General features: G+C 45.9%; 2 protein-coding genes and 1 long non-coding RNA gene across 4 annotated transcripts; 2 read left to right on the top strand and 1 right to left on the bottom strand.

The window, feature by feature from the left end:
* Nucleotides 1-795: 795 nt before the first annotated feature.
* Nucleotides 796-14,135, top strand: recql5 (RecQ helicase-like 5). The gene is made up of 19 exons (XM_062408688.1): nt 796-964; nt 1,139-1,260; nt 2,044-2,565; nt 3,179-3,275; nt 3,363-3,474; nt 3,563-3,725; nt 3,812-3,894; nt 7,455-7,676; nt 7,780-7,876; nt 10,155-10,191; nt 10,278-10,336; nt 10,825-10,895; nt 11,002-11,095; nt 11,166-11,351; nt 11,434-12,086; nt 12,177-12,225; nt 12,299-12,529; nt 12,644-12,716; nt 13,065-14,135. The coding sequence occupies exons 1-19, from the start codon at nt 868-870 to the stop codon at nt 13,187-13,189; spliced, it is 3,093 nt and encodes a 1,030-aa protein (XP_062264672.1). The 5' UTR covers nt 796-867; the 3' UTR covers nt 13,190-14,135.
* On the bottom strand, nt 3,873-7,425 carry LOC133971373 (uncharacterized). 2 transcript variants are annotated; one of them, XR_009924375.1, is made up of 4 exons: nt 6,480-7,425; nt 6,162-6,342; nt 4,839-4,957; nt 3,873-4,752 (listed from the first exon to the last, which is right to left on the bottom strand). It is a non-coding gene; the product is annotated as an uncharacterized LOC133971373 (long non-coding RNA). The 2 variants fall into 2 exon arrangements; XR_009924374.1 differs by having other exon boundaries at nt 6,162-7,220.
* Nucleotides 14,136-15,133: 998 nt separating the features above from the next.
* cdr2l (cerebellar degeneration-related protein 2-like) lies at nt 15,134-22,697 on the top strand. Its single transcript, XM_062408689.1, has 5 exons — nt 15,134-15,268; nt 19,339-19,451; nt 20,018-20,166; nt 20,583-20,747; nt 21,073-22,697. The coding sequence occupies exons 1-5, from the start codon at nt 15,190-15,192 to the stop codon at nt 22,007-22,009; spliced, it is 1,443 nt and encodes a 480-aa protein (XP_062264673.1). The 5' UTR covers nt 15,134-15,189; the 3' UTR covers nt 22,010-22,697.
* Nucleotides 22,698-22,798: the final 101 nt, after the last annotated feature.

The following is a 22,798-nucleotide window of genomic DNA, read 5'->3' as shown; positions in this document are numbered from 1 at the left end:
AACATAAATAATAACAATAACAACATGAACAATAGAAACAATAATAACAGCTGCAATGTTTGTGAGATATCATATAGGTGATCATTTGACTGACACTTTAGTACTATTATTTGTGTCTGTAAACACAGGTTCAGAGTTATGAGCAATAGTTGATGAGTTGACAATATTTGTTTGACTTACCATGCAAGATCAATCAATAATTCAAATAACTTAAAAACCAACAACTTCACATTCAATCAATACTGACACATACTATATCAACCAAACATCCAAATAGGGCGAATAATATCTACTCAAAAACTTTAAGCAAGGGTCGACAATTCTTAAAGGTAAAGTTTAAATTGTTTAAACAAATTGGCAAAACAACATAAGGCACACACAGACTTAGCAGACATAACAGACAAATAGGAAAACACAAATAAGTGAACAAGATAAGATAACCTTGAGTAGTCCAAAAGGGGGGGATTTGCAACGTTACAGCAGCAAGAAGACAGTCAGGAATAAACATCATACTAAAAGTAATAATACTTTGCATGCATTGCTTATAGTATAATGTAAAATAATATAATATAATGTAAAATAATATAATATAATATCAAGTTATAATACTTAATTATATTGTTTAATATAATATATATTTAAATTGCTTCAAATACCTTAAATGTAGCTAAAAGAATGAACGTTTAAACCGTTTTTATTATAACTGACGTCATTTGTGTGCGACGACACCAGGCGCCCTGCCGCTGCTTCCCAGGCTCTGATTGGCTCACCTTGTTCTTCTGTCCACCCGCAGTGAGTTCGCCCTCCTCGGGTGTTTTGGGCTCGGGGGGATAAAGACTCCGGAGAGGGTCTCATCACACGAACAACATGACCGCGAGTGTGAAAGCGGCGTTAAAAACCCACTTCGGGTTCGACGGCTTCAGGACCAAGGTCCAGGAGGACGTGGTGAGCGCTGTGCTCAGAGGTGGGTTCCCCGGCTCTGTGTTTATCTGCTAACTAGCACGTTAGCTTCTGTTTAGCTAGCAGCAGGTTCCCCTGAGGTCTGACAACATGAAGCTGCACGTGGAGTGTTGTTGTTGTTGTTGTTGTTGTTGTTGTTGTTTTTGTAGTGTGACATGCTGGTGTTTCCTGTGTGCAGGAGACCGGGATGTGTTCGTGTGTATGCCCACAGGAGCAGGGAAGTCCCTCTGTTACCAGCTTCCTGCGGTGATGGCTGAGGGCATCACACTGGTCATATCCCCGCTCATCGCTCTCATCCAGGTCAGTGGCTGTGCCTGTCATCCAATGGAATGTAGGGAGGTGGGTGGGTGGGTGCATATGTTAGTAAATAGGGGGGTAGATGGGTAGGAAGGAAGGTAGGTTGGTAGGGAGGTGGGTAAGTAAATAGGTGGATAGGTAGGAAGGTAGATGGGTACTAGGTAGGTAGGTTGGTAGGTCGGTGGGTAGGGACTTGAGGTGGGTGGGGCAGAAGATGGCTTGGTGGGTAGGCAGATAGGTAGGTAAATGGGGACTCAAGATGGGTGGGGCACAATGTAGTTAGGTGGGTTGGTATGTAGGAACTTGAGGTGGGAGGGGCAGTAGGTCGTTAGATGGGGGATAGGTAGATCGATAGATTCTTTCATAAAAAGGGCTCTACATGTTATAAGGTGTGACACCCTCCCACACCAAGATTCACAGCTTGTTCAACAGTGCAATACTCAAGGCCCCAAATGATGTGCGAGTCCTGTTGGTTCCATGCCGGATGGTTAAATCTTGTGTGTACTAAAAAGGGGAGGGGCTTCGTCTGTAGTCACGGCTCGCCCTTTCACCACCCGAGACTCACAGATCATCGTCATAGTAGATAGTGTCCAGTATGATGGCTGTTGTTCAGCCTTCTTACTGGACACATTACTATTATTCACAGCCAATGAAATATACCAGGCAATAGAAGGCGTCTGTGTTTGAATTCCGTGACAACTTTGCATCATCATCATTATTTGCTAACACATCACACATGTATGAGCTTCTGTGTACACTCTCAGTCACGTGTCGCTCCTTTCCCAGGACCAAGTGCAACGCCTGAGGGAGCTGAATATCCCCGCCTGCTCCATCAACTCCAAGCTCCCAGTAGGCGAGCGCCGTCTGATCATGGGCGACCTGGAGAGCAGCCAGCCGAAGCTCAAGCTCCTCTATATCACTCCGGAGATGTTGGCGTCCTCCTCGTTCAGGCCGTGCCTGACGGGCCTGTTATCCCGCGGCCTGCTGTCCTACATGGCCGTGGACGAGGCTCACTGCGTCTCCCAGTGGGGCCATGACTTTAGGCCGGACTACCTCAAACTGGGTGAGCTGCGTGCACGCCTACCTGGCGTTCCCTGCTTGGCCCTGACCGCGACAGCACCCAAGAACGTGCAGGAGGACATTCTTAAGTCCCTCAGGCTGCAGTTGCCGCTGTCTTTTGTCACAGAGGTGTTTCGCAGTAACTTGCACTATGATGTGATCTTCCTGGAGCTGCTGCCGAACCCTTATGTCCACCTCCATGCTTTTATCAAGCAGGCACTGGCGCTGGACAGCGGGTCTAATGGACAGGTGAGTAGACTGGACTCTGAGGGGTTTGGATTCTTCACTGTGACTCTCCCCACAGTTTAATATACAAGTTGTGTTGGATGCAAACAAAGAACAGAAATACAAAAATACATTAATCATAAGCCAACTGCAATGGCCACCCTAAGGTTTCCAGTAATTTATTATTAGTTTCCACTTGCACGGAATAGTTTCTAATAAATGAAATTTTGCATTTCTGTTCCTTGTTAGACAACACACAGTTTATACAGGGTAGAATTTATATCTGACACTACTAAGCGGATACTAGTTTGATAATATCGGTTTGTTGTTATATGAAATATGAAGGTTTGATTCTGCTACTGAACAAAAACGCAGCAATGTGCTGAAGGCTGGATTTTTTACTTCTGGATAACAAAGCTGTTGTTTTAACACACGGTGCCGACATCAGTTTCCATCCTGAGATGAAACAAAGTCACATCCTGCAGAACACTATAACACTACTGATTATTTGTGTGACCAGACATTGTTTTTGCAGTATTGTATATCATAGAATTCTTTGATGCTGAATTGAATCGCTTTGGCTGGTGATATTTCCCCTGATGCTGCTGGTTTCCTCATTCTTGATGTTTGTGAACAGGGCTGTGGGATTGTTTACTGTCGGACCAGGGACGGCTGTGAAACGGTGGCTTACCAGCTGACCAAGCTGGGTGTCCTGTCCAAGCCTTATCATGCAGGTATATGAGTTTCTCTGCTCAGTATGTGCAGCATTAGAAAATTAGAAAATACCAGAAAGAAGTGTTTGACTTGTGCTTCTGTTGCAGGTTTGAAAACAGGAGATCGCACAGAGGCTCAGAATGAATGGATGCAGGGCAAAGTTTTGGTTATTGTCGCCACCATCAGTTTCGGCATGGGAGTAGACAAGGCCAACGTCAGGTGAGGGAATGGGGGGGATGTCTGTATTATTCTGTACTACTTACTGTATTTAAGGGTGTAGATGCTGATGTTTTTGTTAATCCCACAGGTTTGTAGCTCATTGGAACCTTGCTAAGTCGTTGGCCAGTTACTACCAAGAGTCTGGGCGATCGGGCAGAGACGGACTGCCCGCCTCCTGTCGCACATACTACTCCCGGAGAGACAAGGAGCAAATTAACTTCCTCATCCGACAGGAAGTGGGCCGCAGACAGGTCGGCTTAGCAAACAGAGGACTCACAATGTAAGGATTCAGATAAACGTCAAGGTTTTAGTACATCTTTTATCAATATTTCCACAGAAAAAACGTGGCTCTTCAAAGGAGGCGGACAAATCTGCGATAAAAGACTTCGAAGCCATGGTGTCATTCTGTGAGAAAGAAGGGTAAGTGAAGGAATCACTCTCACTTTTTGTTTATTATTTACAGTAGGCAGTACAATAAGTGTTGAGTCAAAGCCTCACTTACTCATTACACAATAAATTTTCCCTTTTCTTGAGTACATCATACATAATATAACTTTCATCATACACGTGGCATCCCGGTTTGTGTACAGCAGAGGGCAGACTTGATCTCTCTTCACGGCCCAGCTCTGAAACAGCTTCCCCCCCTTAGGGGAATCTTATCCAACTCCTCAACAATGACTCATTAACAAAGCAATTTACATTCCCCCATCACATCTTACTTTTACTGTTGATATCCTATTTATTTTATTATTTTTAATTTTCCCAGCTCAAATTCCATGTTTTTTCCCCTGCATAATTTAGAGTTGCCTTTTGGGTGTGGCCCGGCCTTCTCCCCACTTCAGGAGAGTTGTTGTTGCCCTGTAGAGAGCAGGGATGCTCCATGGAATGTGGATTCTCCTGAAAACCATGCAGCTTTTTGCAGGTGTGCCTGGCAGGCAGTCAGGTCACCCCTCTCTGTGCTTGACAATTCAGTTTATTGTTCAAGGGTTTGGCCTCTTCGGTGCCACCGAACACACCCATCTTAAATGTCGCCTATAAATCACATGGGCATGAGTCGCAGCCGGAGTCGAGAGCTGCAGAGAAACTCTTGCAACCCTTTTGTCTGTGCTTAGATGCCTGACGTGGGAGTTGCAAGTCCAGTTATTGTACATGTTATTGCAGTTCTCTTCGTGTGGAGCACATTTGTTCAGATATTCGGTCCCTTCATCTTGGCCTTGCAGCAGCGGCAGCAGCAGCAGCAGCTCAAGCAGGTCACCACTGCAATAGCCACCACCATCACTGTGGGAGAGCAAATCAGCAGTGTCACGGCCAGAATGTTTTTTTTAAGACTCCAGAAAATCAGTACAGGAAGAGAGGTGACTCACAGATGAAAGTGAGCAGGACGAAGAAAGCCCCCAGATCTATACCGTTGGCGCTGGGCAGATTCTGCAGCTTCACCCATACCCTGCTCAGAAGGGTCAGCGTCTGTTCTCCGGCATCCATCCTATTGACAAAGCAGCAATAAGGGTGGATGTATTTACACAGGGTTGATCTTTATTTGCCTTCGTTCAGTGCCATCAGGATGTAACTCCTGTTCCTGTAACCCAGAGTGGGTCAGACAACATCACTGGTGTATTGACACAAGAGGATCATTTCCAGCTGTTTATATTGGGACGTGACAAAGTGCTGCTTAACAGGTTCTCAACCTATAGAGATATTGGGAGGATTGCAGCGAGAGAAAGACAGACCTTTGACTGGCTGGGAGTGAACAGATGGAAAGTATGTAGTGTTTCTAGCCAAGCAGGTGTTTGGGAGTGATAATACAGAGGGAGGTGCTGGAGGTTCAGGAGGTAAAGCATTTAGAATAGTTTAACCCTCTCTCAAGCCTTCTGTAAGAAAGCATAAGAGTCAGAGGTGAAACACAAAGCAGGGTTCTGCTCTGTGTTGAACTTGTCAGTTTCCCATCTGTTTTAATGAGTTTTTCTTTGTATAGACGGTGCTGCATCTATAACAATGTTATATAATTGTAGTGGCTGGTGTCAAACTATGCATGATTTACCATTGTCTGTGTGACAAGGGTGTGACTGTCTTGGGGTTCAACTATTTGCTGGTTTGTGGTGTTGTGTTGCACTGCATAACAAGAAGACGTGGTGGAATGGTACAAACATTGGATAACAGCATAAAGTTTTCTAGTTTAACACTTTGGGGACAGAACTTATTATGTCTTGCCAAACGTTTTTTGTCAAAAGTGTTTGCTTAGCTTAGCTTAGCACAAAGACTAGAAACAGGGGGAAACAATTAGCCTTCCTCTGTCCAAAAGTAAGAGATAAAACAAAAAATAATCATACATATCATTTTGTGTATCCAACCTATTCCAAAACCAAAGTCTAAAAATAACATTTAGCGGTTTTACCAAACTAATCGATGACCCTGATTGATAAATAACATTTATGCTCCGTCGGTGCTTGATGTTGTTGATTTTACACTTTGTTTTTATCCAGTGTTACATCATGTATCAACATCCAGCTGTTATAATACAGTTATTGTACTTTTTAAACAATTCCTCATTTTAAAGCTGACAAGTTAGATGGTCTCTGTGTCCATATCTTAAAATCCTTCTTCTCATTCTTTCCAGTCTGTCCCTTTTCTCAGATGCTTTGTCTCTGAAACACATTTAAAACAGACACACTCGCTGTTAAAGCACTTACCTGCGAGAGCCCTTGCTGTTTTCACTCACTTAGCCGAGAGCCCAGACTTAAGTGTCAGAAATAACAAAGCAGAAGTGAGCAGACCAGTTGATGAGGAGGAGACAGCGACGAGCGAGGCAGGAGTTTTGCCTGCGGAGCGTCTGAATGCACTCAATCATCCAGAGAAGTCTTCTGACGCTGCCTGAGATTAGCAGACAGGTTGAGATTAGGGTTAGGAGGGATAATGTCTCGGATACAGATGATGGTCTGCATGAGGAGTCGAAAGAAAAGTGAGATGACACTCAAACAAATCTCTTTCCCTGCTCCTCTGTAGTTCACCTCCACGCTGCTTTGGAATCTTTCCTTCCCTTGAACGTTGTTATCTTCCAAAGCTTCTTCTTCTGCTCCTCAGGCTTGTTCCCTTCTTTAGTGGTTTTTGTTGATGTCACACACACCCAGTAGTCATCTGCTGTGCAATTTGACTGGTGAGCCTTACTTTAGTTTGTATGCGTCCACAGCTGCCTGGGAGTGTTCACTTCACACACTCTTTGTGTTCCTCCTCGTCTTTCCCCACCTCCTTTTGGTTTAGACTGCTCCTCTCTCTTTCGCGGCTGTGGAGGCAGCGTCTCCATTTCTAGCAAGGTAGTTAGAATGTTGTTCTGTAGAAAGTGGCTCGTCTAATGAGCCGCTTCCCAACCACACTCTGTGTGTGTGGTGGTTGTTGTGTGAATATTGACTGTTACATAATACTGGACCTGATATAGGCCTTTTAAAACGAGTGGAAAAATCACAAGGAAAAAACAGGGATTTAAAAAACAACAACAACGTGAAGGGAGAGAAAGAACTGCTGTTAGAAAGAACTGGATGTTCTGTTTCCAAAAAGCTTTAATGTGCAGGAAGCTGAGACTAAAAATCACCCGTCAAATTAAGATTTAATTTGCTCTAATGCATTTTTTATATCAGAACATTCATAAGTGCAGATGTTAATAGCTCTGTGTGTAATTAAGCTTTTGTGTTGTGTTTTCCAGACAGCTATATTTTTTATGTCATGTGTCAAGGGAGTTCTATTTGGCTAGAAAAAAAAATGATCGAAAAATCGATCATGAAGGTTGTGGCGGTTACACAACATCTTAATGATCGGTCATGCTCCAGAAAAGTTGCCCTAGCAGCCTGTGCATGATGCAGTGGTGTTTGCTCTTCACTATTTAAAGGCAAACTTGAATACGCAGCTAGTTCCGGATTGTTTTGTGAATTTATTCTAACTTGCAGGAGCGATATCAGCACATTTATTCGCGTCTCTCCTCTACCCAACAGTTGTCGTCATGCCATCATCTCCAAGTTCTTCGGGGACAAGGCACCAAACTGTGCCGGCGCCTGCGACTTCTGCCGCGACCCTAAAGCTGTTCGAGCCCAGCTGGAGAAGGGGTCCAGCCTCAGCACCAGAACCGCTGCAGCTCAGAGCAACGAGCCCACGGGACCGTTTGGCTTCATTCCCAAACAGTATGAAGGTGGACGGAAGGGCTACGGCTTTGAGAGGCAGGACATTTGATTTGTCCCTGTAGGGATGTCATAGTTCTGATGTGTGTCATATAATTTCAATGCAGAAGCAGTAGACTGACACTGATCTCACACCGTGTAGGTTTGATGAAGGGGAGAACAGCGGCAGTGAAGATGATGGCTCACACAGGAAAAAGGAGTTTACTGACCTCTTCAAGAAGCAGATGAACCTACGGAAGGTGAAAAACTCAGTGTTTAATAATATAAACTGTCTCTAAAACAACTCTGTACATGGTTTAGCATTGAGTTTCTAGTCCGTACATCTGCTCACCAGCTGTGGGTAGCAGAAAGACAGGGGGCTGCTGGGGCCCCTGTAACTGCAGCTCGTAGTAAATCGCTCCCACATGTTCAGTGGAGCTGTGGCACAACACTGAAGGCAAACGATTCCTCAGCAGGTCCGAGTGGAGCCAGTTTACAACACATACAGTAAAATAAGGAATGTCATAACGTTAAATACTGAAAGAAGAACTTAAACGAACAGGAAGGTTTCATCGTAATGGAAATTTCATTTCACTGAACTATATTTAAGTTTAATGAAGAGAAATACCAGATTAATGTCATGCTACCCTAAATATATATACACGCCCTATAGGAGAACTTTGATAAAACAGACACTACCGTTCAAAAGATTGGGGTCAATTAGAAATTTCCTTATTTTTCAAAGAAAAGCACTGTTTTTTTCAATGAAGATCACATTAAATTATTCAGAAATACACTCACATTCACATTGTTGATGTGGTTAATGACTATTCTAGGTAGAAACGTCTGGTTTTTAAAGAAATATCTACATAGGTGTATAGAGGCCTTTTTCCAGCAACTATCACTCCAGTGTTCTAATGGTACATTGTGTTTTCTAATCCCCTTAGAAGACTAATGCATGATTAGAAAACCCTTGTGCAATTATGTTAGCATAGCTGAAAACTAGCTGGTGAGAAAAGCTATAAAACTGGGCTTCCTTTGAGCTAGTTGAGTACCTGGAGCATCACATTTGTGGGTTCTATTATACTCTCAAAATGGCCAGAAAAATAGAACTTTCATGTGAAACTCCCCAGTCTATTCTTGTTCTTAGAAATGAGGGCTATTCAATGCGAGAAATTTCGAAGAAACTGATCATTTCCTACAACGGTGTGCATACTCTCTTCAGAGAACAGCACAAATGGGCTCTAACCAGAGTAGAAAGAGAAGTGGGGTGCCCCGGTGCACAACTCAGGAAGACCACAAGTGTATTAGAGTCTCTTGTTTGAGAAATAGACGCCTCATAAGTCCTCAACTGGCAGATCTTTAAATGGTACCCGCAAAACACCAGTGTCAGCATCTACAGTGAAGAGGCTACTCCGGGATGCTGGCCTTCTAGGCTGAGTGGCAAAGAAAAATCCATATCTGAGACTGGCCAATAAAAATAAAAGATAGATATGAGCAAAAGAATACAGACATTGGACAGAGGAAGATTCGAAAAAAGTATTATGGACAGACAAATCAAAGTTTGAGGTGTTTGGATCACATAGAAGAACATTTTTGAGACACAGAACAGGTGAAAAGATTCTGGAAGAGTGCCTGACGCCATCTGTCCAGCATGGTGGAGGTCATGTGATGGTCTGTGGCTGCTTTGGTGCTGGTAGAGTGGGAGATTTGTACAAGGCAAAAGGGATTTTAAAAAGGATACAATGGCGACAGCGCTTGATTGGAGCCAATGACCCAACGCACACCTCCAAGTTATGCAAGAACTATTTAGGGAAGAAGCAGGCAGCTGGTAAGCTGTCTGTAATGGAGTGGCCAGCTCAGTCAACCCAATTGAGCTGTTGTGGGAGGAGCTTGACCGTATGGTACGCAAGAAGTGCCCATCAAGCCAAACCAACTTGTGGGAGGGGCTTCAGGAAAGGTGGAAAGGTGGGGTGACATTTCTAAATATTACCTCAACAAATTAACAGCTAGAATGCCAAAGGTCTGCAATGCTGTAATTGCTGCAAATGGAGCATCCTTTGACGAAAGCAAAGTTTGACGATCAAAATTAATAATTCAAATAAAAATCATTATTTCTGAACTTGTTAATGTCTTGACAAGTTTTTTCCATGAAGTGTTTTTCATGAAAAGTTTGAGTTTTCATGGAAAACACGAAATTGTCTGGTTGACCCCAAACTTTTGAACGGTAGTGTATGTGCATCAACTCATCCAAGTCAGGTCGATTTTTATCAGCAGTGATGATCCCACATTGCTTCACAACATCATCTAAGTTCTTAGAGAGACTCCAAGCACCCAGAGGTAAATAGTGTTTGGTCCACTTTGCCTTTAAAGCCACTGAAGCTGACATTGTGTTTGTTTGAAACTCAAATGAAAAGCATCAGTCGGGCAACGTCCCAATTCCCACAGAGTTTTGTGAAAATCTGTTATTTTGACATGGAGAAAACACTACCCTGTTTTACTCGAACTAACTACCAACTTCTGTCTGTGTTGCTTCAGGGAACCGACGGTCAGAGGGGAGATTTTGTTCCTCCAGGTAAAATAAGTGAAGAAGAAAATAACTTTGAATCAATACGCAGGCTGAAGTTTACTGTCAACGTAACCGTGTGTCCCTCTGTGCAGACGACAGCTGCCGACTCCGAGATGCCAGCAGCCAGAGGATCCCCAGGCTCACGGTGAAGGTACAGAGGAGCAGTCGAACGCCACCAACACATTCCTCATACCCGCTGCATTCATTAACACCTCTGCAGGAATTCAGTGACTCATGTGTCATGTGATGCGAAGGGGGACGGTGGAGCCAGCGTTTCAACTGAGCAACACAACAGCTCCACTCGCATAAACAAAGACAAGGAGACGGCAGCACACTGCCACTGTGGCTCATTTATGTATTACATAAACATGTGTATTTTAAATTAAATCTATTTCACATGATGATATATCAACTCTACACATGATAAGAAAATGTGTTTGCTTTGTCATCTCGTACAAAATGAAAGTCTTAACTTTTTAGAAATGAGGACTTGAAAATACAGATGTAAATACAGAATGTATCTGAACTCCTGTAGCAGACTCAATTCTTTTAAATCTTCTGTTATTAATAACTTATTTAATAAATAACATTTAATTTTGTCACTGTTTTTATTTGATTGTTAATTCCCTTATATTCCAGGCCAGAGAGCACTGCCTGTACCTCCTGGAAGAGGCAATAAATGACCACCAGGGGGCAGGAGGCACATTCATGTGAGTATGCAGACACATCCTTGAATCATCATTCTCATGCATACTTGATTTTCCTCAGAATCATCAATCGCCTTGCGCTGTTCTTCCTCTCCTCTCCATCTCTCAGCTACGACCCTCTGTCCTCGGCGGCCGATATGGAACACGAGGTCTTCAGGAGCAGCAAGTCTTCCAACTTGTACAAGGCTGCTGTGCTGAAGAAGGTAGGTTCCCACTGATCTGCCGCTGATGAAACGAAGATACACATCCCCGAACTCGTCTCTTATTCTGAAGGTGGCCGAAATGAAGAAAGCAGCAACTTCCTCGACTGGAGGAGAAAAGGGAAAAGGAGACAAGACGACCAGCGTCGGTGAAGCTGGAGAAGTTGAGTCGAAACCCACAGGGGAAGCATCCACCTCCTCATCTTCGTGCTTTCCTGAGGAGCTTCAGGGGTTCACACCTGCATCTGAAATCTACTCTGTAAGATCCCCTGGTTAACACTGTTGTTATGGTGGTGCTTCAGGCAATCCTTACATTATTGTGTTTTGCATTGTTCCTGCAGCTGAAGCGTAAGAGGGTAGGAGCCGGCCTGAGGGGCTCATCCGACCCCTTCAAGACCGCCAAGGAACTGCTGGCGCTCTCCATGTTGGAAACTGCTTCCAACAAAGGCTCAGAGAGTGGTGGTTTTTACAATGACTTCTCAGGAGGCTGCGGAGAGTCGTCTGTCAAGGGCAACAAGGAGAGGACAAACACAGACACATCCTCAGCTGTAACATCGTCCATCAGAGACAGAGCAAACGCAGTCGCTGCCCCCGAGGACAGTCCGACGAAAGCCGGCAAAGCCCCGAGCAGGAAGCAGCAGAAGCTGGCGGAAGCCGCGAAGAGTTCCCGCAACATTTCCCAGTATTTTGCAAAGAAGCAAACAACGGAAAAAAACCAGGAGGAGCCACTGGAGCTGAAGGGACTTGATGATGTGGAGTCTCAAACTTCATCCTTACTCCAGCAGGAAGACACCATCCAGCTGGAGGACTCACTTTCCAGTGTGGACGCTATGGAGGACAGTCCGGTGGAGGCCGAGGCTCAGGGGGAGACGCAGGAGGAAAGTAGAAATGAAGTGATTGTTATAGCTGATGATGATGATGACGAGGAGGAAACGCCTCAAACAGAGACTTTAGAGCTGAAGCAGATTCATGACACTCCTCATCAGGAACTGAGGTCTGCAAATAAGTGATTTCACCATTTAATGGAAACTTTGCTGCTTTTTTTTATATCAACTGTAACAGATAATTTTTACCCCTCAAACAGAAAAGAAGAAGAAGAAGAAGAAGCAGCCGAACCAGCTCTAATACCAGAGGTGGGTGTCTCTGTCTAATCCAGTCTGATGATAGATTTCCTGCACAGTAGCTGATGTTGATGCTTGTGTCCAGTTGACAGATCACATGAAGGCAAACGGAGAGTCGTCGTCTCCTCCTCCCCCGAAACGCAGCCGGCCTCCAGACGGCAGCAGCAGGAGAGTGACCTTCAACCCCAACGTGCAGGAGAGGGCCCTGCAGCCGGCGAGTGAGCCGCCGCCGCCACCGCTGACGCTGAAGGAGGCGGCCGATGTCGTCGTCCGATACCTGGACCCGTTTTACACCCGGGGGAAGTTTGCCACGAAGGTGTGAAAGATGATTGTCGTGTCATGTTTGAAGAGACGCAGCCGAAAGAAATGAAATAACGTGTTTGAATTGTTTGATAGTGAATTCATCAGCGGTTCCTTTTCTTTGGTTCAGGAGCTGTTCAAGTCCTTTGCTCGCTACTTGTCTCACCTTCTAGCCGAAGGAACGAGTCGGGGAAAAGGTCAAGGTAAATACACAAAAAATACGTTACAAAAATAAACATACCACAACTGTTAACAAACACAAAAAGCTCCAGAATCTTGTCTTTTGAGGCTGAAGTCTTTATAAGCCTCTCTTCTTTTCAAAGTTGAGATATTTATATTTCAGTTTTGCGTCAATCACGTGTGTGAAACGTCCTCAACACTCCCACTTGCTCCCTGTGGAGTTACCAGACTGCTGTATTCTCACCCAGGCTCAAAATGTGTATTCACTTCATTTCATTTTTCACGTCACGTACGGCCCCCTCTGGATGAAACATGTCAGTTCAGTGCTCGTCTGAAACCAGCTCCACTCTCTGGTCTCTCTGTTTCCACAGTTAAAGCAGAAGCCAAAGCTCTCATCAAGAAGTTCTTCAGCAAAGTCCAGCGCTGTGAGAGCGAGGCCGACTGGAAGCACCTTAAAAGATCGCCCAGCTGTAACGCCACAGAGAACAAGGAATGATGGGAAAAGGGAAACGTCGCAGTTTTTATGGCCAACCCCTTCACCTCCTCTTCGTCAGTGCCTCTTGTTCCATTGATCTCAGGCTTTGCCACGGACGCCTCTCGGCCAGTTTCATGGTCGATCCGCTGCTAGACTTCTGCTTTCGGTCCCGGCTGCTGGTTTGTCAGCAATCAAGCAATAAAACATGGACGCTTACAGCCGGAGATTGCAGAAGCAGAACGATGATGTGTGTTCTTTTATGTCTCTGGCTGTTAGCTGAAGGTTGTGTACACTTTGCATTTCTGACGACCAAAAACTTGAAATGAATGAGCAGGCAGAAACCGACTTCATCTCAGTGTAGTTCGAGAATATTGTGTATGTGGCACTATGCTCTTCTTATTGTCTCCTTTTCTCCTGCACTTGTACATTTTTCAAGTCTCTGTGTGTTGATAGTCATACTGAGAATTACTGGAGTTTATCCTCTAGGGATCATGAATGTCTGCACTCAATGTCCTCAATGTCCAATCCACGGAGTAGGCCTTACCCAGGTTGTCAGTGATGTGAAGTGCACACACTCTGCAGCAAACTGGTCAAAGCATAAAAACACACTATTGCTGCTACATATTTTGACTTGAACTGCAGAACAGACAGCAAAGCAAATGGGCAGAAACGATAGATACTGTATGATATAAAAGTCTGTACTTTATTTGACTTAAACCTAATTTGGTAGATTTTCTTGTTTGTGCTGTGGGACGTGTATTTTTCTTTTTTATCTCGATGGTTTCTTGTGTCAGTGCCTGTCAGGTTTGTGTGAGGCCCCAGTTTGTCTCCACAGACCAGTGGAGGAAAAACCACCAAAGAGTGAAACTGGAAGCACCGATGGACAAAGACTTGAGTCTGAGAGCAGCCGTCGTTGATCTGCTCTTTGCTGCCAAACGTTTACAATAAAATCTTTACTGAATAGCAACAGACAGTGTGAGACGTCACTCATATTTATGAAAGCTTCAATTGGACAAATCCAATTATGGGGAGTAGGAGGAGGAGGAAGAGGAGGAGGAGACGTCAGTGCCAGGGACAAGTGTAACATTGACGTCACCTCCATCAGTGCTGCCTTCACGTGCCTCACGTTACTTCCATCTTCCGATGTACCTGAATTCAGATCCTGCAAGAGGAGGGGTGAAAATGCATGAAGTGAATTGATGATGCTGTTTTTATTATTATCGTCATATAAAAGAAAAACTGCTGTTTTGTTGAGGACAAACAAACTATTATTATTATTTTCCTCTTCAGTATTTATGTTTGTAATCAAAACAAACACAATAAGGAGAGAGAAAAACTAATCACTGTAGAGAGAGTATACATTTAAACCTTTTTTTTATATGTTTTAATGTTGATCTTTATACATAGGATGTTTTTTATCTTATAATTTATCTTGATAATGTTATGCAGAGCTGAAGACTCTAAATCTAATTAACTTTTCTTTTCCCAATTTCTGAAAACGACATCTTCCTTAACTCTAAACCAGCAAGACATGTTTCCCCTCACAAATGGAATTATTATTATTATTATTATTTCCTGCAACATTTACGACCGCCCTTGAACGCATCACCCTCCTCATCAGGAGAAGAAGCGGAGCAGCTACTCCTTCCTCCTCCTCCTCCTCCTCCTCCTCCTCGAGGCTCTGCTGCTCATCCTCAAACTGATGAGACAGAGACTCACTTGTCTCCTCCGGAGGCTGCAGGTCTCTGTGGTTTGTCCGCAGGTTCGATCGCCGGGTTGCAGGTTTGCCTCAGAGCTGCAGACAGAGGCAGGTGCTGCAGCCTCGGATTTACTCCTTAAATCGCTTGTCTGAAAGGGTTATAGAGAGAGAGAGAGAGAGAGAGGGAGGTGGGGGGAGCAAGCAGCAGGAACTTCCGGTCGAGTGAATGAGCTAATCACATCCCCGGTGAAGAAGAAGAAGAAGAAGAGGAGGAGTAGGAGGAGGAAGAGGAGGTGGTGGAGGTAGAAGTTGGTCAGCATCGATGCTTCGTGCAGGCGGGATGGAGGAGTTCGTGACGGAGGAAGAGGAGCCGTGGTACGACCAGAGGGACCTGGAGCAAGGTGAGGCATCACCCGGCCTCCCCCCTGAGGGAGGTGGGACAAAGACCCAGGCACATCCAGGGTGAATTTTTGGGTGAATGGCTTCATGCATTGAGGAGGAGGAGGAGGAGGAGGAGGAGGAGGAGGAGGAGGAGGAGGAGGAGGGAGGGTGGAAAGAAAGGAAGGAAGAAGGGAGGAGGAGGTTGCATCCATTTGGAAAACAAAAACACATCCCTGCACCATCATGATTGTGAACCCATGTCTCTGCCTGCCTGTGTGTGTGTGTGTGTGTGTGTGTGTTTGTGTGGTGTTTGTGTGTGTGTGTGTGCACCTGAGTGTGGAGCTGCCTTCACTTCAGCTGCTCTCCTGCCAGTTATTTTTTATCTTGTCAGTGTTTCCCAGAATAGCCCTGTCTCTGTCTGTCTGTCTGTCTGTCTGTCTGTCTGTCTGTCTGTCTGTCTGTCTGTCTCTGTGTGTCTCTGTGTCTGTCTGTCTGTCTGAGTGGATGTTCGCTTCGTCTCCTTCCTCCCAGAGCCACATCAACACTTCTCCTCTTCCTCTGTTTTCCATCACTTCCTCCTCTCTCTGGTGTGTGTGAGTGACAGAGGAGGATGTGACCGCCCCCATCGTTCATCTCGGCTGTGACATTTAGTGCAGGCACCAGAGGTCGAGACAAACTCGTCCATTGTGGGAGGAGAAATCCAGAGCATTTTGCAGATGTGGATGTGGACAAAGAAAAACACAGAAGAGCCGAGTGGGCGACGGCCTCGGCTTCACTCCTCTGTCTCAAAGATTTGACCCAAACACGGTGGACAGGGATTTTGTGATTGTTTATGTTCTCTGACAGGAAACAGACCTTGTTTTCAATCAATCAATCAATCAAATGTAACTGTACACTATCAGAGAGTCACAAGTGAGGGATCCCTCTCCCAGGACGGGGAGAGGTGCAACAGATGACAATTAATACAACATTCATGAGCAAATACACTGTCTCACATAAATAGAGAGGTAATAAGCAATCGAGTTGTAATGATAATCCAGAGGTGTTGTGTTTGCATTAGTCGTTGTACCTCACGGATGTGAAATGTAATGATGTAATGACTTGGTGTGTGCACTTTCTAGGCAGTTGAGAGGTGTGTGTGTGTGTGTGTGTGTGTGTGTGTGTGTGTGTGTGTGTGTGTGTGTGTGTGTGTGTGTGTGTCTGTGTGTGTGTGTGTGTGTGTGTGTGTCTGTGTGTGTGTGTGTGTGTGTGTGTGTGTCCTCCTGCAGCATCACCTGATCACCTGCTGATCCAGTGAGAGACTTTGTGTGTCTCATCGTCGTTCATATTCAGATGAGTGACAGGCAGGTGGATAATATATCGTTGTGTGTACAGGATTTGTGTGTCTGCCGCCGTGCAGTCATTAATCCCCCCCCCCCCCCCGGGTTGATCTGATTAGGGAGCCCCAGACGAGACCTCCTGAGCAGGGATCAAAGATTCCAGGCTTTAAGGGGGGGGGGGGGCTCATGCTCGGGCATCATTTTTGCCCCAGAACTGCTGCTGTTATGTAACACCCCCCCCCCCCCCCCCCTGCTATGCAGTGACCCCTGGTTTCGTTATAATCTGGCAAAACATATGAAGTGCGTCGGGGCAGATGGCGCTTCATCCACGGTGATGTCATGGATGTGCCGCGGCCTCATTCGAGGGCCGTGTGACCGAGCGTGAGATTCAAGCACGAGGGAGCATCACAGAGAAGCAGGAGCAGGAGGCAGGAGAAGAGAAGCTTCAAGGCTCACTGTGGTACGAAGCATCAAATGGTTCCATGCAGGTTTGATCCTGCACGTGGTCGCTTGGGTGTTATTGGTGCACATGATCAGACCCTTTGTGTTCTCAGGTGTCGGGGGAGTTGTGTTTCCTCCTCTCCTCCCGGGGGGGGGGGGTTGTGGGCTGTGCTCTCCCCTCACACGCTCTCTCACTCGCCTCGTTATCCAGGCCTGTGTTCAGCTATCAGCTCTGCATCGTTGAGACAGGAAGTGACAGCAGCAGCGAACACACACGAGGATCAGAGCAGCTAGTTCAACCCACCGGGGTCGAGGAAGGTCATCCCCCCCCCCCCCCCGGAGCTGTAGCGGATTCCTTCTTAGCTCACTGTTATCTGTTGGTGAAGATTCTGTTTCCTATTTCTAGTCTTTTCTATTTCTGTGAAGGAGGCCACCACAGGGTTCTCCCAGGAGATCACGACAGGCTGGAGAGTCTCAGGAGGTCACGTTCTCTATTCAGAACATTCAAGTGAATAAGTTTGCGATCACGATTTTGACTTGTGCATTTCAAGTTGGGCCGGATTGTAAAACAATTCCCCTGCACTTCCCCATGACTGATGAGCAAGGCAAGGAGTTTACAAAGCTCAGAAACCAAAACACACATGGGAGCTCATGGGTTCATGAAGAATGCTGCACACAGAACGGCCCCGGCCAAACTGGGACTCAAACATTCAATCCAAGAAGAAAGAAAGAAGATCCATGTATAGTGTAGGATATTTTAATCAATTGACTGCTCAGGCTCTTCTAGTGGGACCCAGTTTAAATAAAGATACACATACGACCAAATGTCAAGTGTGGATCTCATCCCAGTTTCCCTTGGTGGGTGAGAGGGATGGACTATTGGAATAAAACTCTGCCTTTGTTAAAATAACCTTTATTAATTAATTCTAATGAAAAGAATAACATGCTTGTAGATGAATAAGGAGAAATGAACACTGTTTTATGTTATTAGATAGATAGATAGATAGATAGATTACTTTATTCATCCCCGAAGGGAAATTAAGTCGTCATAGCAGCCGGTACATTTGAATACAATAAAATACAATACAATAGAATAAAATAAAATAAAATATAAAATATAAAATATAAAATATAAAATATAAAATATAAAATATAAAATATAAAATATAAAATATAAAATATTGTGGTAGAAACAATAAAAACCAGATGGATTCCTGCTCCATTCAGACACAAACTGGGCCGTTACAGATATCTAGTCCATTTTGATTTACACTATGATGACGTGATGCGTGTGTGTGTGTTCCTGTCAGTGCCCCCCCCCCCCCCCCCCCCGACGCTGTGGTGATAAAAACACTGAGCTCATGTCCAGTAATGGATGTCAGTGACTCTGTGTTTTCTTCCCATCCTCCCACTCCAGAGCCAGCAGGGTTCTCCTCCTCCTCCTCCTCTTCCTCCTCCTCGGCCCAGCGAGGGTTTTATTCACCAGAGGAGATGAATCATTTATGTTTCAAGCTGTGTTGTAAAATATCAGCAACTGCGAGGCTCCTGTTGTGTTTTCACTGCTCAGGGCCCCAGTGTGCACATGGCCACAGGTATTGTGTCAGTGTGATCAACACAGTGGAGGAAAGTACTGTAGCCGGTTTAATCATTTTCTTTCGACCTGTAGTGTGTGAAGGCCTGTAGCTTGTTGCAGTTATATCTTTTGTCACCTCCAATAAGGAGGAGGTACAGTTGTTTGTAAGATAGATTCAATTCTAGGGAAACTTGGTGGAAGGATGTTTTATGGGTCAGAAGGTGGATCCAGGATTTATTTTAAACTTTCTTTAACATTGTGACAAATGACAATTTTCTGATAATTGATGGATCTTGATGAAAAACTAATCTGGCACATTTAAGGAGACTCAAATCCATGAGTGTGTGAAATGTGGTGCGACTAGATTCCATTTAAGAAGACTGATGGGTCCCTGGCTGTGGTGTACGAGTGAAATTCTTTTTCAAATGTATTCAAATTGTCAAAAGCTTTTCGAATATGAACTGAGTAAAGTTCAGTTCTTATACTTTGGCTCTCAGTTGGTCGTCTTGAGAGAGAACCAGGCCAGGAAACTCAGGATTTCAGAAACTAGGACCTGATTCAAGCGAAGGATTTTCTCTAATTCACTAAGTTCATACAGATCCAGAAGGGTTTAGCCTCTCGGAGCTCTGGTCCAAATGTTTTCTGGTGGAATGAAGAACTGACCCCCTCCTCCTCCCCCCCCCCCCCCCCCCCCCACACACACACCCTCCCCCAGTGACCCCACAGTCATCCTCTGCTGTCTCCTGTCTCCTCTCAGACCTGCACTTGGCCGCAGAGCTCGGTAAGACTCTCCTGGAGCGCAACAAGGAGCTGGAGGACTCCCTCCAGCAGATGTACATCAACAATGAGGACCAAGTGCAGGAGATAGAGGTACGCTCGTCTCACACTGGGTGTGATGGAGGAATCTGACAGATTTCATGCACATCCCACACAAGACATATCTGGCATGCGCTGGCTTGTTTTGGATCGTGTCTTAAGCTTATTATCAAAAAATGTGGAGCGTAACAGGAAAAAGGGAAAAATGAAGAACAGAAGTGTTTTTTAATCTGCGATATGCAAATGACTGAATCTGTCACCGTCTCACTGCTCTATAGCACTAGAGGAATCTGCTCAGCTGCAGAAACAGAACCAAACTCTGCAGGAAAACACATGAACCAAGTCTGTATCTGATAGATTTACCACAAAGCCAAACAGGCTGATTTACATCACGTTACAGTCACAGTGAATTCAAAAGTGAAATGTGCTCTCAGACTTCTGCATTTGGCAGATTCCCAAATCTAAAGTGACTTATAGTGAGAATCCATTGAAACCAGAGCGAGATTTCATTATATTTCCTGGCCTTTGTTGTCTCCACACCAACAAACCAGATGTTATTGAACTGTCATCTGTATAAAAGTACACCTATTTATATATATTTAATATGTTTTCCCTCTCAGTACTTGTCCAAGCAGCTGGAGATGCTGCGGGAGATGAACGAGCAGCACGCGAAGGTGTACGAGCAGCTGGACGTCACCGCCCGGGAGCTGGAGATCACCAACGAGAAGCTGGTGCTGGAGAGCAAGGCCTCGCAGCAGAAGATCGACAGGTGAGCCGCCGCTGCTGGAACCGCCATCGTCTTCACACACGTCGCTAAAGAGGCGACTTAAAGCCAAAGAGACATTAACCTGAAGGAGGCCAGCCGGGAGGAAAGTCGTGTAATGTCTTAATCCTGCCACGGTTTTGCATATTTCATAAACGCTGTGTCATAACAGTCCACTCCAGCAGCCGTCAAGCTTTCATAACCATAATCAGGGATTGAAGTTCTTAACAGATCACAGTCCTGGACTAAAGGCTAAAGATAGTTCTCACTCACATTCTTTGTTCTGTAACACTGACTCATTGTCGCTCTGGGTACGTTGAGAAAAGAGAGAATTAAGTCATTTCATCGATGGCGTAACAAGCACAAGGACAAACATTTGTTTGTGTGTTTGTGTGTGTGTCTGTGTGTGTGTGCATGCGCAGGATGACGGGCACCGTGGAGACCTTGCAGGGCCAGGTGGACAGTCTGACGACTCGGGTGGAGGAGCTGCGGACTCTGGAGGAGCTGAGGGTCCACAGAGAGAAGAAGGAGCGACGCAAGACGGTGCACTCGTTCCCCTGCCTCAAAGAGCTCTGCACCGCCCCCAGGTGACTGAGTACTGGAGTTTACCTTCCAGTGGACAGGAACCAGCACGCACATCCACACTCACGAGATCAGCATGTAGCTTTAGACGTGCAATGAAGACAGGATATGTTCCTGGGATTTAGCAGAGGGGCTGTATGTGAGGACGCAAATGTCTGAGACTGTTGCTCTGGACATTTTCTTGGCCTTTATCTGCAGCCCCCTTGTAAAATGCCTTGAAAATGTCATGTTGTGTTATTATGGTTGCAGCATGGTTTTCAGTGATGCACTGGGTTGTTGAGTATGAAATCCAGCTGCAGCTTTGTGATGCGACTCTTTTCATCCTCTCAGGTATGAGGATGGTTTCCTGTTGGCCAACCCGGGCAGCGTGGACCTGGCTGAGGGTCAGCCGGCGGATGAGGAGAACGAGCGCCTGAGGGACATCGTCTCGTCCCTGCGCTCAGCCATGTCCACGGAGCGGTCCAAGAGGGAGGGCGCCGAGCGGGAGTGCTCCACCGTGCTGCAGGAGTTCGAGCGCCTGGAGCAGCGTCTCCTAGGAGCCGAGGGCTGCCAGCTGAGGGTCCGGGAGCTGGAGGCCGAGCTGCAGGAGATGCAGCAGCTGAGGAAGTCCAGGATGTGTCTGATGGGGGGCATGGAAGACGGCCTGGAGACGCTGCTCAGCAACGGGCCCGAGACAGACACCCCGGAGGTGTGCACGGGGCTGGAGGAGGGAGGGGAAGGAGGCGCTGGAGAGGCGGGGGGCAACGGGCAGCAGGGGGGCCCGGTGAGGAAGAGCTGCAGCGACACAGCCCTGAACGCGATCTCAGCCCGAGACGCTTCGGGCAGACGTCAGGGCAGCTACGCCATGCATGCCAACGGCGTGCGCAAACGGGGCATGTCCATCCTGAGGGAGGTGGACGAGCAGTACCACGCCCTGCTGGAGAAGTACGAGGAGCTGCTGGGCAAGTGCCGGCGCCACGAGGAGAGCCTGTGCCACGCCGGGTCACAGACCTCGCGGCCCGTCTCCAGGGACCCCTCCATGAAGGGGTACAGCATGATCTGTGCCGGGCCCTCCACGTCAGGGGCCGTCGCCGGGCCTCCGACGCCCCCGCAGACCCCCTCCACCCCGGAGGCCCTGGAGGGGATCAGCCGGCAGGTGGAGCAGGTGGACAAACGGCTGAGCCAGAACACGCCAGAGTACAAGGCGCTGTTCAAAGAGATCTTCTCCCGCCTGCAGAAGACCAAGAGCGACATGAACCCCGGCAAGAGCAGGAAGAGGAACAAGTGAGCTGGAGGCGAGTCGGCCGCGGTCTACTTCACCTCGCTGTTCTGAGGGCTTCTTGTTTAACCTTCGCCTGCCTGTGATTCTAGAGGCTGATGATGAATATGACAGTTGAGGGCGAAACCTCCAGTTGTTCTCTGATTAACCTGAAGCTGCCAAATGTTACACTTCCCCACGCGGATGGGAGGATTGTGTCGATGAGGATGGAAGGCCTTTTCTCTCTGAGCGCTCGTAGCTTAATATTTAACATAACATCTGTTTGAGGACAATCTAGTATGTGATGTGTTTGTAACGGAGGTGCACTGATGCAGAAAGGATTTAACTGTTGCCATTTTATTATTTATGGAATTTAATGATGCCAAATAATATATAAAAAAAACTGGAGGAAAAAGAAAACTGCCTTTGGCTTTGAAATTACTTACAACAGTTGAAGCATGCTTCTGTCTTATGAACACTAAGTGCTAGATTGGTCTTTAAAAGCAGGTACAAGTAAAGATGTGATGTTTAAAGTGTGTGCGTGTACACGTTGAGTTGATTGGATGTTGATTGGTCTGGTTCTCATGTGGTTTATTATGGGCGGAGATGAATCTGCAGGGTTTTTACAGAATGCATTAGAAGCTGCACAGGACCAATGATCAGTTAAATTCAGGGATTTGTTTGATCACTAAATAAAATGACAAACTAATCAGTTCTACACGATGACTGTATTTAAATATGAGGTTATTTACATCCAATCTTTGATCTCTACCAGTGTCGCATCGTCTTCTTTAATTTCTGTTAAGTAAAAAAGAAATG

Source organism: Platichthys flesus, chromosome 16, assembly GCF_949316205.1.
Source record: "Platichthys flesus chromosome 16, fPlaFle2.1, whole genome shotgun sequence".
NCBI lineage: Eukaryota > Metazoa > Chordata > Actinopteri > Pleuronectiformes > Pleuronectidae > Platichthys > Platichthys flesus.
The sequence above is the reverse complement of the archived record's forward strand: the minus strand, read 5'-3'. Positions and strand labels throughout refer to the sequence as shown.

What these genes read in the sequence shown, in the direction of transcription:
- recql5 (XM_062408688.1), top strand. Translation starts at nt 868, where the DNA reads ATGACCGCGAGTGTGAAAGCGGCGTTAAAAACCCACTTCGGGTTCGAC. An exon ending in AGCAGATGAACCTACGGAAG is followed by an intron (nt 7,877 to 10,154) that starts GTGAAAAACTCA and finishes GTGTTGCTTCAG; the next exon opens with GGAACCGACGGTCAGAGGGG. An exon ending in CTGCATCTGAAATCTACTCT is followed by an intron (nt 11,352 to 11,433) that starts GTAAGATCCCCT and finishes TTGTTCCTGCAG; the next exon opens with CTGAAGCGTAAGAGGGTAGG.
- cdr2l (XM_062408689.1), top strand. Translation starts at nt 15,190, where the DNA reads ATGCTTCGTGCAGGCGGGATGGAGGAGTTCGTGACGGAGGAAGAGGAG. An exon ending in CCAGAGGGACCTGGAGCAAG is followed by an intron (nt 15,269 to 19,338) that starts GTGAGGCATCAC and finishes GTCTCCTCTCAG; the next exon opens with ACCTGCACTTGGCCGCAGAG. An exon ending in GAGCTCTGCACCGCCCCCAG is followed by an intron (nt 20,748 to 21,072) that starts GTGACTGAGTAC and finishes TCATCCTCTCAG; the next exon opens with GTATGAGGATGGTTTCCTGT.